General features: G+C 35.2%; 1 protein-coding gene across 2 annotated transcripts in view; it reads left to right on the forward strand.

Annotated features, from left to right (window-relative positions):
• Positions 1 to 15476, forward strand: part of ARHGAP28 (Rho GTPase activating protein 28) — a 75014-nt gene that overhangs the window by 54794 nt on the left and 4744 nt on the right. For both annotated transcript variants that reach the window (XR_002122874.1, XM_019633795.1), the window contains exons 12-14: positions 5802 to 5858; positions 7684 to 7808; positions 12244 to 12308. Coding sequence is in view for 1 of the 2 variants with exons in the window: in XM_019633795.1 (XP_019489340.1) it covers positions 5802 to 5858; positions 7684 to 7808; positions 12244 to 12308 (247 nt within the window). In the remaining variant the exon portion in view is untranslated. The remainder of the gene's footprint in view (positions 1 to 5801; positions 5859 to 7683; positions 7809 to 12243; positions 12309 to 15476) is intronic.

A 15476-nucleotide genomic window follows, 5' to 3' on the forward strand; every position in this document is an offset into this window, starting at 1 on the left:
GTGGCAGTGGGTTGCCATGGGCTACCGTATGTAGCCAGCAGCCAGCGTGAGCCGCCGTCCAGAAGCCGGCGACTGATCTGCCTTACCCGGGAAGAGCGCAATGATGGTGCCAACTTGGGCCAGTGAAGCAACGTCCTCCACAACTAGACTGAAGAGCAAAAGGACAGCAACTTGTCTGTTCCCTTTCCCCCAATTACCCAGCCTTGTTCCCATCCCTGCAGTTTCCCAATAAAAATCTTAAAAAAAAAAATTAATTGATGATAGATGTATAAGTTTATTCCTATATTCTTAATCTAGTCCATTGATCTGTATGTGTATTCTTATGCCAGTACCACACTATTTTGATTACTGTAGCTTTAAGTTTTGAAATTGAAAAATATGAGTACTCCAACTTTTAAGTTTTCAAATAACTTTGATTTGGGGGGCGCAAGGGGGAGTGGTCCATGCATTTCTACATGAATTTTAGGATCAATTTTTCCATTTCTGCCAAAAAAATAAAGGTACTCGGACTTTTCATAGGGACTACTGCCATCCTAATAATATTGTTTTCCAGTCCATGAAAATGAGTTATCTTTCCATTTGTTTAGGTTTTCTATCATTTCTTTCAATATTTTATGGTTTTCAGTGTATAACTTTTACACTTCCTTGATCACATTTATTCCTGAGTATTTTTTATGCTGTTATAAATTGAATTGTTTTCTTAATTAACTTTTGGGCGGTTAATTGTTAGTGTATGGAAATACAACTAAATTTTATATATTGACTTTTTACCCTGAAGTTTTGCTGAATTCATTTATTCTAAAAGTTTTGTTTTGTTTTGTTTGTGTAGATTCTTTAGCATTTTACACACACACACACACGTGTCTGTTTGTGTATATATATATATATATATATTTTTTTTTTTCTGTGAATAGAGATAATTTCCCTTCTTCCTTTCCACTCTGGGTGCCTTTTATTTCTTTTTCTTGCTTCATTGCCCTGACTAGAACTTTCAGTAGAATATTAAGAAAACAAGAGCAAAGATCCTTATCTTGTTTCTGATCTTAAGGGGAAAGGTTTCAGCCTTTCACCATTAAGTATGATGTTATATGTGAGTTTTTCTTAGATTCCCATTATAGTTTGAGAAAACTCTCTTGTATTATTAGTTTCTTGGGTGTTTTTTATCATTCTGATTTATGTCAAATGCTTTGTCTCCATATATATTGAGATGATAATTGGCTTTATTTCTTCATTCTATTAATATGGTATGTTATATTGATTGATTTTTATATGTTGGACTAACCTTGCATTCTTGAGGAAAATCCTACTTGGCCAAGGTGTATAATCCTTTCATATGCTGCTGTACAGCTTGCTAGTATTTTGTTGAAGGTTTTTGCATTAACATTCATAAGGGATATTGGTCTACAGTTTTAAGTTCATGTCATGTCTTTGTCTGGCTTTGAAAGTAGGGTAATACTGGCTTAATGGGAAGTGTTCCCTCTTCTCTTTTTTGAAAGAGCATGAGAATGATTAGTGCTAATTCTTCTTTAAATGTGTGGTAGAATTCACTGGTGAAACCATCTGGTCCTGGACTTGTATTTGTGGGAATATTTTTTAATACTGACTGAATCTTTTATTATAGCTCTATTCAGATTTTCTGTTCTTGAGTCAATATTGATAGTTTGTGTTTTTAGGACTGCCTATTTCATTTAGTTTATCTAATTTGTTGCCATACAAATTTCTCATAGTATTCTCTTACATTACTTTTTATTTCTGTAAGGTTGGTAGTAATGTCCCTAATTATGTTCCTGATTAATAATTTGAGTTTTCTCTTTTTATATTGGTCAGCTAACTAAAGGTTTGTCAATTTTGTTGATCTTTTGGAAGAACCAACTTTTGTTTCATTAATTTTCTCTATTGTTTTTCTATTCTCTAGTCCTTATTAAAACTCTAATCTTTATTATTTCATTGTGTGTGTTTGTTTTGGGTTTAGTTTGCATTTTTTACTTTCTTAAGGTGGAAGTTTACATTATTGATTTGAGATCTTTCTTTTTTAATTGTAGGCATTTACATCTATAAATTTTCCTCTGAACACTACTTTTGCTCCATCCCATAAGTTTAGGTATGTTGTGTTTCTTTTTTGTTCATCTCAAAATCTCTAATTCCCTTTTTTATCCATTGGTTATTTAAGAGTATATTGTTTAATTTTCACATATTTGTGAATTTTCCAAATTTTCTCTGTTATTGATTTCTAATCTCATCAGATTGTGGTTGGAGAACATACTTTCAATTATTTTGATATTTTAAACTTCATTCAGAATTGTTTTGTGCTCTAACATATTATCTATCCTGGACAATGTTATATGTGTACTTAAGAAGAATTGATTCTGCCATTGTTGGGTGGAGTGTTCTATAACTGTCTGCTAGGTCTACTTGCTTATAGTATTATTCAAGTGTTCTACCTTTTTTCTGATCTTCCATCTAGTCCATTTATCCATTATTAAAAGTGAGGTATTGGAGTCTCCAGCTATTGTAGAACTGTCCATTTCTCCTCCATTTAATTCTTTCTTTTCTTTTCTTTTTTTCTATATATGTTTCAATTATTTTCTTAGCGGTTGCCCTGAGGATTACAAGTAACATCTTAATTTATAAAAAATCTACTTTATATTAATAATACCTTAAATTCAATAGTATATAAAAACTTTTCACCTATACCTCTGCTGCCTCTACTTTATACTGTTGCCACAAATTACATCTTTATAAATTCTGTGCCCATCAATATAGACTCATAATTATTGCTTTATGCACTTGTCTTTTAAATTAGATTTGGAAAAAAATGAAGTTATAAACCAAAATATGTTAATACTTTCTTCTATATTTACCTGTGTAGTTACCTCTATTGGCATTCTTTATTACTTCATGTGAATTTGAATTACTATATAGCGCCATTCATTTCAGCCTAAAGAACTCTCCTTAGCATTTCTTGTAGAGAAAGTCTGTTAGTAATGAATTCTCTCAGCTTTGTTTATCTGCCTTAATTTCTCCATTTTTTAAGGGATTATTTTGCCAGATAAAATTTTGGTTGACAGGTTTTTCTTTCAACACTTTGAATATGTCTTCTCACTGTTTTCTGGCTTCCATGGTCTCAGTTGGGAAATCAGCTGTTAATCTGAGTAAGGCTCTCTTGTGTGTGATGAGTTGCTTTTCTCTTGCTGCTTTCGGGATTCTTCTTGTCTTTTGATAGCTTGATTACGATGTATTTTGGCGTGGACCTCTTTGAGTTCATCTGTTTGGAATTTGGTTTTGATAGGTACATCAATGTCTTTTAGCAATTTGGGGGAATTTTCAGTCAATATTACTTCCAATATTCTTTCTCCCTTTCCCTCCTGTCCTTCTGGGACTCTCATTATGTATATATTGGTGCACCTGATGTTGTCTCACAGTGTCTTAGGTTTAGGTTCTGTTCCTTTTTCTTCATACTTTTTGCTTCCTGTTCCTCAAACTGGATAATCTCAATTGACCTATCTTCAAATTTGCTGATTTTTTTTCTCCTGCCTCTTTAAATCTGCTGTTGAGCTCCTCTAGTGGGTTTTCATTTCAGTTGGACTTTTCAGCTCCAGAATTTCTATTTGATTCCTTTTTATTGTTTCTACATCTTTATTGATATTCTCTATTTGATAAGATATCATTTTCATGGTTTTTTAAGTTTTGTAGACATGGGTCCCATTACTTCATTAAACATATTTAAATTAGCTGATTTGAAGGTTTTTTTCTAGTAAGGTCAATGTCTAGGTTTCTTTAAGGAGTTCCTTCTGAAACTATTTTTTTTCCTTTTTATAGGCCATATTTTCTTGCCATTTTTTGCCTGACTCACAATTTTTTATTGTAGAATGAACATTTGGAGTATTATAATGTGGCAAATTTGGAAATACAATTATTTCCTCCTCCCCAGGGTTTGTTGTTGCTGCTATTTAGCTGTTGTTTACAGGTTTAGTGACCTTTCTGCTGAACTAATTTTGTAAAGTCTGTATTCTTTGTTTTGTGTGGCTACTGAAGTCACTGTTCCATTGGCTTAGTGGTTAGCTATTTTTTTGGACAGATATTTTTTGCTTAAACCCCTGGAACCAAAAACACTCCAAGTCTTTGCAGATGAGCTCTGTGTGTTTGTGGGTGTACATCTTCAACATTCAGTGAGGCAGCACCTTCACTTCCTGCTTAGACAGCCAGAGGTGAGAGCTTACGTTCTCTTTGGGTCTTTCCTAGACATGAATGTGGCCTTCCAGATTCTCAGGAATATATTAACTTTCCAAAGCCCTTATTCCTCAAAGCATCTAACCTCTAGGCTTGCCTCCAAAGCTTTTTAGTTATTCTATTGTTTTCCACAACTCTTATCCACTGCCTCAAGCAACAATGACTAAAATATTTGCCTATAGATGTTTTCAACAATACACCATTTTAGCATTGATCAAGTTCCAAATTAGGCAAGCTAAAGGCAAACCTTTTGAGCACTCTTTCAGGGAGCCACCGGACAAGTCAGAACAAATAGTTAGAATTCTTTGTGAGTGAGGTCTTTTTTTTTTTTTTTTGCTCACTCCAGTACCTATATCAGGCTGTTATTTTCAAGGCCATCAAAGAGCAAGGAAGAGAGATGGGGAAAGTGTAATTAAAAATACTACAAAGCTTGCTTTTCTTACCAAGATTCAGCTGTTTTTCTTACTTAAGCACTCCCCTAGTTGCAACCTTTGATTTAGTATCACAAAGCCTGAAAAAGTTGATACTGACAGTTTTTTGTTAGTTTATTCATGGCTTTTATGGAGGGGCAGACTTTTGGAGTCCTTACTATGCTAATTTCACTCTGGAAAATTTAATGGCAAAAGTATGATCTGTGTAGAGCTGAAACTGAGGTCAGGTAAGGCTTTGACAACTACTAGCCATATGAGCCTGGGCAAATTAAAGTCTTTCTCTGAATCTCAACATTTTTAGAAATTGGGGGTGGGGGGGCATTAATGTTATCTATCTCACAGAGTTATCATTAGCATCAATTCATATACTGTGTGTTTAAAGCACTTTGTAAATGGTACAGTGCTATATGAATGTTAATTACTTTAATGTTTTAATTGTAAATAGAACCAAGGCAGAATTTAAAGATATAATATTATGTTTTTTTTAAATTTATAACTTTGATTGGAATAGACAGTTCATTAACCAGTTACAAATTTCAAAAGCTGGGGTAGACTATAGAATACAAATTGGCCACCTCTGTCTTCCCCTCCCAGAGGCGAATAATGTCACCAGTGACAGGGTATGTGTGCACCGGAACATGCAGGGGTATATTCTTCCAGAGAGGTGCTACGCACATACAAGCAAATATCAGTATGTATTCTTCCCCTTTTTTACATGAGAGGTAACACACATGAAATACTGTCTTGCAACTTGCTTTACTGACTTAGGAAATCATGGTGATTATTCCACATTGGTCCACAAATCCTTCTTCTCTGCTCCTTTTGCATAATATTCCACAGACACATCGTAATTTATTTAAGCCATCCCATTGTTGAACAGTTAGATTGTGTCTAGTCTTTTGCTATTTTGATTTATGCATCGATGAATAAACTTGTTATATATCATTTCTTACAAATGAAGTATATTTGTAGGATACATTTATAGATGTGGAATTGTTAGGTCAAAGTACATATACATTTTGTAATTTGGTAAATATTCCAAAATGTTTTCCAAAAAGATTATACAAGTTTTTACTTCTAACAGCAGCATATGCTTGTTTTTCCAACATTAATCCTAAAAATTAAATGTGTTTTATTTAGGTTACAGGCCCCAAGATGTCAAAGGTACTACAAAAATCACCCTCTTCAAGAAGAATGGTAAGACAGGCCGGCCGAGTGGTTCAATTAGTTAAGAGCTCACCCAAGAGTGCGAGCTCTGAACAACAGTGTTGCTGGTTCAATTCCCACATGGACCCAAGCTAAGCTGCCAACATGTGGCAGGATGGCTCAGCTAAAAAAAACAAATAATTTCCTTTCCTCCCTAATTATTAACTATCTATGTAATATTCTCTGGCTACATCCACCATATCTATGTATAAGTTTGGTCACGATATATCCTTCAAACTTAACATATTCAGTTTGACACATAAAGGAATGGTATAGGAACTCAACTAACTGATGAGTTAAAATGTGTGGTTAGGCATCTGAACGCAAGCGTGAATACTACTGGAAGTTATAAAGAAAATGTGATTATTATGACTATAGGTTCAATTATATCAGGAGTATGGAGTTTTTCTTCAGAGGCTTTTGGGGAGCTGGAAGGAGAGGACATGAGATGACCAAGAAAGTGTTTCAAGAGTACAGTCTTGGCTGCAATGAACCAGGGGCACTCTGCCCCCACACAAGTCCAAATTCTTATATACATACCCTGCCATGCTCTCCTGGTTCTTACTGGTATTAAGAGAATAGCACAAGAACTGACCTTATTTTTTAAATTTTTGTATGAGTTTCCTAGTGCTGCCATAACAAAATACCACAAATTGGGTGGCTTAACATAATAGAAATTTACTCTCTCACAGTTCTGGAGGTTAGCAGTCCAAAATCAAGATGTTGGTTTGGTTAGTTCCTTCTGAGGGCTGTGAGAGAAGGATCTTTTCTTGACATCATTCCTAGCCAGTAATCCCTGATGTTCTTTAGTTTGTGGGTACATCATTCCAATCTGTGCCTCCATCTTTATATGGCATTCACCATATGTATGTGTCTTCTCCTCTTATAAGGACATCAGTCATATTGGATTAAGGGCCTACCCTACTCTAGTATGACCTCATCTTAGGTAATTATATCTACAGTGACCCTATTTCCAAATAAGGTCATCTTCTCAGGTATTGGGAGTTAGGACTTCAACATATCTTTGTGGAGACACAATTCAATGCAAAATGTATTCCTTCTAGGGTATATATTGAATCAATTCATATAAATCTACATCAACAATACCATCCTTTGAGAATTTAAAATGATTACCCGAGGAGTAGCAGACCCTCAACTACATGTTTATTTCTGTTCATCTCTAGATAGGGAATTTTTAAAACACTCAAAATTTTGAACGAAGGTATTTTCCAGTCAATCCTGACAAGAGAAATTTCTATTAATTAGACAAGAAAATTCTTTGAATATTTCATTTAGAAGAGAGCTCCAAAGTCCCTAGGCCAATCATGTCACCGAATCAGATTTTCTTCCCCAGTAGCAGTCTATGCTCTGCTCTTCACAGTGTTATTAGCACACCTTGAGGGATTAGGTTTCAAGTGTCCATCTATTTTCTAATTGTTCCTTAAATTTTTCCAAAGATTGATCTTAAAATATATTGAAATCAGAATTCTGCTTGAAGTAGGCTTATTTAGGACATTGTTTAAGGAAATGAAGTAATAGAAACATTAGATTTTCCCCATAACCCAGTTTTATTTCTCTCATGATTTTAAGGCATTACAATAAGACTTAGGTGTTTAGTAACAGTAAAATCCCAAGTTAAGTTTCATTGAATCTCTTGTTAAAAAGAAAGCAGTGTTTCATTCTGGTTAAACACTGGTCATGTTTACATGATTTCCTAATTCAGAGTGCCACTGATTTTCATCTTTCTTAAGTGTAGTCATTGAACTGATGTTCATCCTAATTTGACAGAATGTACTAAACTTTTCCTCATTGGCAGTCTGACGTGCCGGAGGGAGTCATAAGGGTTCATGCTCCGCTTCTCTCGAAGGTGTCCATGGCCATTCAACTCAATAGTCAAACCAAAGCTAAAGACATACTGGCAAAATTTCAATATGAGAACAGGTGAGTAAAAGTGAATAAATGTCTCTGTAAAAGATGATGAACTTTTATCAGATGAATTACTTTCCAGCAATTGACAAATTTGGCCTTTTTGAAAAATTAGAACCTGTTACTTTGGGGACTTTACCAATAGATGAAGAGTCAAATATAGAGAAAGAAGTTAGTAGACTAGAGAATTGTCGGCAACAGAAGTTTCAGTTTTTTAAAAGGAATTTCTATAAGTGGAACTTTTTATTCTTTTATTGAGGTATAATTGACATATAATATTATACTCATTTCTGGTATACAACATAATGATTTGATATTTGTATAGGTTGTAAAATGATAACCACAATAAGTCTAGTTAATGTCCATCACCATGTGTAGTACAAAAGTTTTTCTTGTGATGAGAAATTTTAAGATCTACTCTCTTGGCAACTTTCAGATATGCAATACAGTATTATTAAATATAGTCTTCATGCTTTACATCACATCCCCATGACTTATTTATTTTATAACTGGAAGTTTATACCTTTTGATCACCTTCACCCATTTTTCCCAACCCCCTTTCCCTCCCCCCAACTCTGGCAGCCCATAATCTTTTATATGTATCTGCTAGATTGACTTTTTCTTGTTTTATGGTTTTTTGGTTTCTTAGATTCCAGATATAAGTGAAATCATATGTCCTTTGTCTTTCTCTGTGTGATCTCTCTTAGCATAATGTCCTCAAGGTCCATTTATGTTGTTGCAAATGGAAAGATATCATTTTTGATGGTTGAATAACATTAAATGATATATAATTGCATTTTCTGATGATTAGTGATTTGAGCATCTTTTCATGAACCTACTGGCTATCTGTATGTCTTATTTTGAAAAACACCTCTTCAGATCTTCTGCCCACTCTCTGATGTTTTTTGTGTTTTCTTTTGTTTTGTTTTTGCTATTGAGTTTTATGAGTTCTTTATATATTTTGGATACTTTTTCAGATATATGATTTGCAAATATTTTCTCCCATTAAATAGGTTGTTTTTTCATTGTTTTGGATGGTTTCCTTTGCTGTGCAGAATCTTTTTAATTTGACATAGTCCACTGTTTATTTTTGCTTTTGCTGCCTTGCATTTGGTGTCACATTCAAAAAACCATTGCCAAGATCAATGTCAAAGAGCTTACTGCCTATATTTTCTTCTAGGAGTTTTATGGTTTTAGGTCTTTATTAAAGTGTTACTCCATTTTGAATAATTTTTGTGTATGGTTTAAGGTTATAAATGGGATTCCTGACAGGATACCTATTCTGTCTTGGTGTTTTCATTTACTCAATGAGTTTTGGTTTTTTGTTTGTTTGTTTGTTTGTTTGTTTGTTTGTTTGTTTGTTTGTTTGAAGATTTTATTGGGGAGTTGGGGCAGGGCAGCAGCCAAGTTGTTGTCCTTCAGTCTTAGTTGTGGAGGGTGCAGGTAGCTCAGCTCCAAGTCCAGTCATCATCCGGCTGCCCGTTGGCAGCTTGCGGCCACTCAGCTCAAGGTGCCGTGTTCAATCTTAGTTGTGGGTGGGCGCCATCCCATGTGGGAGTTGAACTGGAAACCTTGTTGTTATTGTAGAAGCACATGCTCTCACCAGCTGAGCCATCCTGCCACCTGTTGGCAGCTCAGCAGCAGCTCAGCTCAGGCACAGCTCACTGGCCCATTTGGGAACAGAACCGGCAACCCTGCTGCTCTCAGAGCTCACGCTCTTAACCAACTAAGCCACTCGGCCGGCCCTCAATGAATTTTCCTTTTTATTAGAATAAATTATAGCGTTAGTTTTGTAGATCTCTTAATATTATTCCATTCGCCAATGGGCTTTAACATGCTTATATCAGATAAAATTAATGTAGTTAAGTGAACATCATACCTGTTGCTTTCCTTAAAATATACTATCAATAAACCTTGGGATCAGAATGATATTTATGAAAAAAAACAAAAATCTTCTTGCATATTTGCCATAAATTACCTTGAAAGAGTATAAATCATAATTTTTGTCTAGGCATGCTTATTTGTGGATAAACATTTGCCCTGAGATTTTTAAAAGATGAGAAACAGTCATTTAAATTTGTCCACTAGAGAGCAGGTACAGTTTGATGGTCTGTAATTAAACTCAGATAGATATCCTTAAAAATATTTGAAATCATATTAAAAGGATTACCCATGTTGAGCAAAAAATCCAGCTGCAAAAGATTACATACTGCAAGACTCCATTCATATAATATTTTTTTAATTACAAAATTTTAGAAATGCAGGATAGATTAGTGGTTACCAGGTACTGGAAAGTCGTATATATATGGCTTCCATAGAAAAGAAAAGAGTAGACAGAGGCCAACAGGAGCCCGAAACATTTACTCCTCTGATTTAATTTACTGCTGCTGTCCCTGACACCTGAAACACTGTAAATAGTTACCACTTGAAGTAATAGAAGGACTTGAAATTTCATTCAAGGGATTTGGGCATTCAATAAATTTCTACTTACATGTGTTGCAAAGCTGTCTTTGTACTCTGATGTAGACCTTTTGTAGAAAGAAAATTTTGGACCATGGGCAAAAAAAAAAACAACCTTGACCTAAACCTCATATCTTATAAAAAAAAATTAACCCAAATGGATCACAGGATAAAATGTAAAACATGAAACTATAAAACTTTTGGAAAATTACGTAAGACATACCTTTGTTATATAGGGCAAGTGAAGAGTTCTTAGACTTAACATCAAAAACATGATTCACCAGAGATAAAAATTTATAAATTAGACTTCTTCAAAATTGAAAATTTATACACTGAAAGACCCTGTGAAAAGAATGAAAAGACAAGCTACAGACTTAAAGAAAATATTTACAAATCACATATGCAACAAAGGACTAATATCTAGAATAAATAAAGTAAAAACCCAAACAAATGAATTTGAAATTTTAGAAAAGACATGAACAGACATTTCACCAAAGAGGATATACAGGTGACAAATATGGACATGAAAAAGTATTCCTTATCTTTAATCATTAAATACTTATGAAAATGGCTAAAATGTACTGGCAAAGATACAGAGAAGCTGGATGGCTCATACATTGCTGATGAGAATGTAAAATAGTATACACTCACTCTGTAAAACCGTTTGACAGTTGTTTATTTTTATAAAATTAAATATGCAACTACCATGTGAACCCAGCATTCACATTCCTGGGAATTTATCCCAAAGAAATTAAGACTATGTTCACACAAAAAGCTGCACACAAATAATAATATCAGCTTTATTTATAATAATCAAAACCTGAAAAAAAAACAGATGTTCTTCAACAGGTAATGACTAAACAAACTACAGCATGTCCATACCATGGTATGCTACTCAGCAATAAAAATACAACTTGGGTGAATCTCCAGGGATTTATGCTGATTGAAAGAAATCCAATACAACAGAGTTCCATTACATAACATTTTGAAATGACAAATTTTTAGAAGTGTAGAATAGAGTAGAGGATAAAAGACGGGGGTAGGGATAGGAAGGAGGACAGGGAGGGGGGGGTGGCTATAAAAGGGAACAGACAGATCTTGTGATGATGGAAATGTTTTGTGTCTTGACTGAATCATTATCAGCATTCTGGTTGTGATGTTGCACTAGAGTCTTTCAGTATTTTACTTTAGAGGAAACTGGGTAAACGGTGCACAGGATATATCTGTATAATATCTTATAACTGCTTGCAAATTTACAACTAACTCAAAAAGTTTAATTAAACAAAGAAGAAGGCACATTTCCTTCTTCCTCACAATAGAGAGTGAGGACAATATTTTGAAGTAACCAAGTTGAAAGTCATTCCTGAAGTGGGATGGGGATCAGCAATGGCCTTTCCAGGCTGTTCTACCCCAGCATTCTAGTATGGGGTAGAAAATACTATTGGGCAATTATGTTCTCTGCCTTGCTTTTATTATTTCATTATAGAGCAGAGACATAATGAAATCAACCTTAGACAGCAAAGCATGAGGCAAGCTTAGAAATGTGACATGGGCTGAGGAGAGAATCCCATTCAATTTTTGGCAAATACAGAAATGAAATCTGACTTTTTTTTGAGCTGAGGTTAATGTGACCAGTGACAAGGCAATATTAAATGCCCAGCTGCTCCTTGGCCAGCTTTTATATGTCAGCAACAGTTACCTCTTTAAAATGGAGCTGACAGTTGTGGATAGAATGGGTTCCAGGTTGCTGTGGAGCACCACGGCATCCCAATTTGGTTTGGAATACTCCCATCCTCTCTGTGCCTCAGATGCTTGTCTGTGTAAAAGAAACACAAAAAAGTTTTTATCATAGCTTCAGCCATAATAATCATTTGTGGAGTGTATTTCACTCAAGGCAGAATGAATTCTTTGTTGCCATGGTTATTTAATCTACAGATTTACCTCAGATCATGAAAGAGGGTTAAAATTAATTGCTTTTTCCTTTTTTCAGTCATGGTTCACCGGAATGCATTAAAATTCAGAACCAAAGATTATATGAAATTGGAGGAAATATAGGTAAGGATTCTTTAACAATTTTTATTCCTAATTTCTCTGATTACTCTAAAAGAAATACAATACTATTATTGTAAAAGTATATTTTACAAGCTTCATAGATATAAATTCAAAATCAGTACATTTCTGATTTTTTTTATTATTTTTCTTTATTGTGAAATACACATTTTTTAAAATTAGTTTCAGCTGTACAACACAGTGCAATAGTTATACTTTTTACCCCTCGAAGTGACAACCTCCCTCCCCCAATCTGCTGCCCCACCCTCCCCACAATATCATACATATCTATTACAATTCCCTTGACTCCACTCCCACACTATACTCCACGTCCCATAAATATATATATATATATATATATATTCACTTATAGTTGACATACAATATTATACAACATCAGCTCTAGGTGTACAGTGCAATGATCAAGCCTCTACCCCAGCTATGATGTGGTCTCCCTAACAAAACATGTGTCCATCTGACACCCTACAAAATATTTACAACATTATTAATTATATTCCCCAAACTGTCTTTCATATCCCTGTGGCAATATTGTAGTTACGTATTTATGCTGTCTAATCCCTTCCCCTTCTCCCTCATCCCCACCCCCCTCCCAACTAGCAACCATCAGTTTTTCCTCTGTCTCTGAGACTATTTCTGTTTACTTTGCTCGTTCATTCAGTTTTTTAGATTCCATAAATAAGTGAGATCATATGGTATTTGTCTTTCTCCGACCGACTTATTTCACTTAACATAATAGTCTCTAGGTCCATCCATATCGTTGCAAATAGTACGATTTCATTCTTCTTTATAGTGGAGTAATACTCCATTGTATAAATGTACCACAGTTTCATAATCCAGTCATCTACCGATGGGCATTTCGGTTGTTTCCAAATCTTGGCTATTGTAAATAGCGCTGCAATAAACATAGGGGTGCATTTATTTTTTCAAATTAGCATCTTGGGTTTCTCTGGATAGATATCCAACAGTGGAATTGCTGGGTCATACAGTAGTTCCATTTCCAGCTTTTTGAGATACCTCCGTACTGATTTCCATAATGGCTGCACCAGTCTGCAGTCCCACCAACAGTGCACCAGGGTTTCCTTTTCTCCACAGCCTCGCCAGTACTTGTTGTTTGTTGATTTATTGATGATAGCCATTCTGACCAGACTGATTTTTTTAATATCATGTAAGAACAGTATGACTTTCCTAAAATATATATTCAAGATTTTAGTTGACATGGGTAGACTTTTGAGTCTTTTAAATGTGACTCAAACTTGGAAAGTCTCTTTCTAGAGAGTCATGTAAAACAAAGAAAAGAACATCATAGAACTTTCAGATTCATGACAGCTTTTTTTTTAACTTTCCTGCTTTCACTCTCAGCTCATTCTTCTTATTTCCCTGAGGGTTAAAAAAGGAATCAAAAGAAAATTGCTTTTTAGCAATTAGAAATTTTCCTCTGATTGCCTCTGTGTCCATATCTTCTGCTTGCCCTCCTTCACAGTCCAGATGAAATATCTGTGCTCCTATTTATCATCAGTGTCTCCACTCACGCCTACTTTCTGTCCCCTCCTGCCCAATTAGGACATTGATTCAGTCATTCCCCCATTTTCTCTTATATCACCAGCTTTTCCCTCCAACTGCATCATTTCTATCTGCATAAAAATTTTGAGGCTGGCCGAGTGGCTCAGTTGGTTAAGAGCTCGCTCAAGAGTGCAAGCCCTGAACAACAGGGTCGCCAGTTCAATTCACGTCCCGAGCTGAGTTGCCGCTGAGCTGCCAACAGTTTTTTAGCTCAGCTAAAAAAAAAAAAAAAAATTGGTAATTACTCTCATTTTTAAAAAACTCTCTCTTGACCCTCTCAGGTCAATTCCCATTTCTGTCCCACTTTACAGCAAAATCTCCTCAATCAGTTGTCTGTATTCCAGTCTCTTCCTCTTGTTCTCTCTTAAAACCACTCCACTCAAGCTTTGCTCTTCAAAACTTCATCAAAATTGCTCTTGTCTAAGTCACCAGAGAACTCTTATGTTGTGAAATCCAACAGTTCAGTCTGTCTTTATAACTGCCTGAGTTGATCTTTTCCTTCTTTGGAAAAACACTTTCTTCACCTGGTTTCAAGGACAACCTAAGCTTCTGGCTTCCCTCCCACTTCACGGGCTACTCCTTACGAGTCTCTTTTTCTTGGAACTTCTCATCTCAACCTCTTAAGACTGGAGAGCTATAGGGCTTGGCCTTTGAACTCTTCTCTGTCTACACTTAACTTCCTTGGTGAGATCAGTTCATCTTATTGCTTTGATGACACCTGTATGCTGATGCCTGTCACATTTACATCCAGATTTTCCCTCAGACACCAACTTTGTATATTCAGTCACCAGGCACATCCTGCCTTGGGGTCTTTGCATTTGTTCTGATTTTTGCCCATAATACTCTCTTTCACATTGTTCATTTCTCACTTCCTTGCTTCATTCAGGTCTTTGCCACTGTATTACCTCAGTGTGACCTTCCTGGGTCATACCCTCTTTATTTTCCTTTCTTGCTTTGTTGTTCTCTAATGTTCTTATCACCATCAGACTTGCTTTATATTATACTTGCTCATTTGCTAGTTGCCTTTACCACTTTTAGAATGTAAGCACCCTGAAGGCAAGTGTTTTGACTGTCTAATGCATTGCTATAGCCCCAGCCCCTAAAGTAGTTCCTGGAACATAATAACTCTCAATAAATATTTGATAAACGAATGAATGAGGCAGGCACTCAGATCTTGGTAACATTTCAAGCACACTGTATATAAAGATTTTCAAATGATCTTTTTGTTGTTATTTCCATATCTCCTGTCTATGGGCATTGTATCCATAATAAAGAAACTAAAATGAATCTTGCTTTTAATCTTCTCTAATCCTGGTCAAATTACTACCTGTATAATCATTAAAGGACATGTGTTGTTATAATATAAATGATCAGTTTATACCCTAAACAAGCCCTTGCCATATTTGGCTAATAAATGTGGTGAGTCTAGGGAACCATTTGCCTGTGGTTGATATGTCTGTTTTTTCCACAGTTTCACATGGGATTTATTTGAAGTATTTAACAGTCAGAAAGAAACAAAGGAAGGAAGGAGGGAAGGAAAGCAGGCAGGCTTTGTTAAGAAATTTTAAAATGTATCTACAGTTATACTTTTGG

This window comes from Hipposideros armiger, unplaced genomic scaffold, assembly GCF_001890085.2.
Source record: "Hipposideros armiger isolate ML-2016 unplaced genomic scaffold, ASM189008v1 scaffold_1411, whole genome shotgun sequence".
Taxonomy (NCBI): domain Eukaryota; kingdom Metazoa; phylum Chordata; class Mammalia; order Chiroptera; family Hipposideridae; genus Hipposideros; species Hipposideros armiger.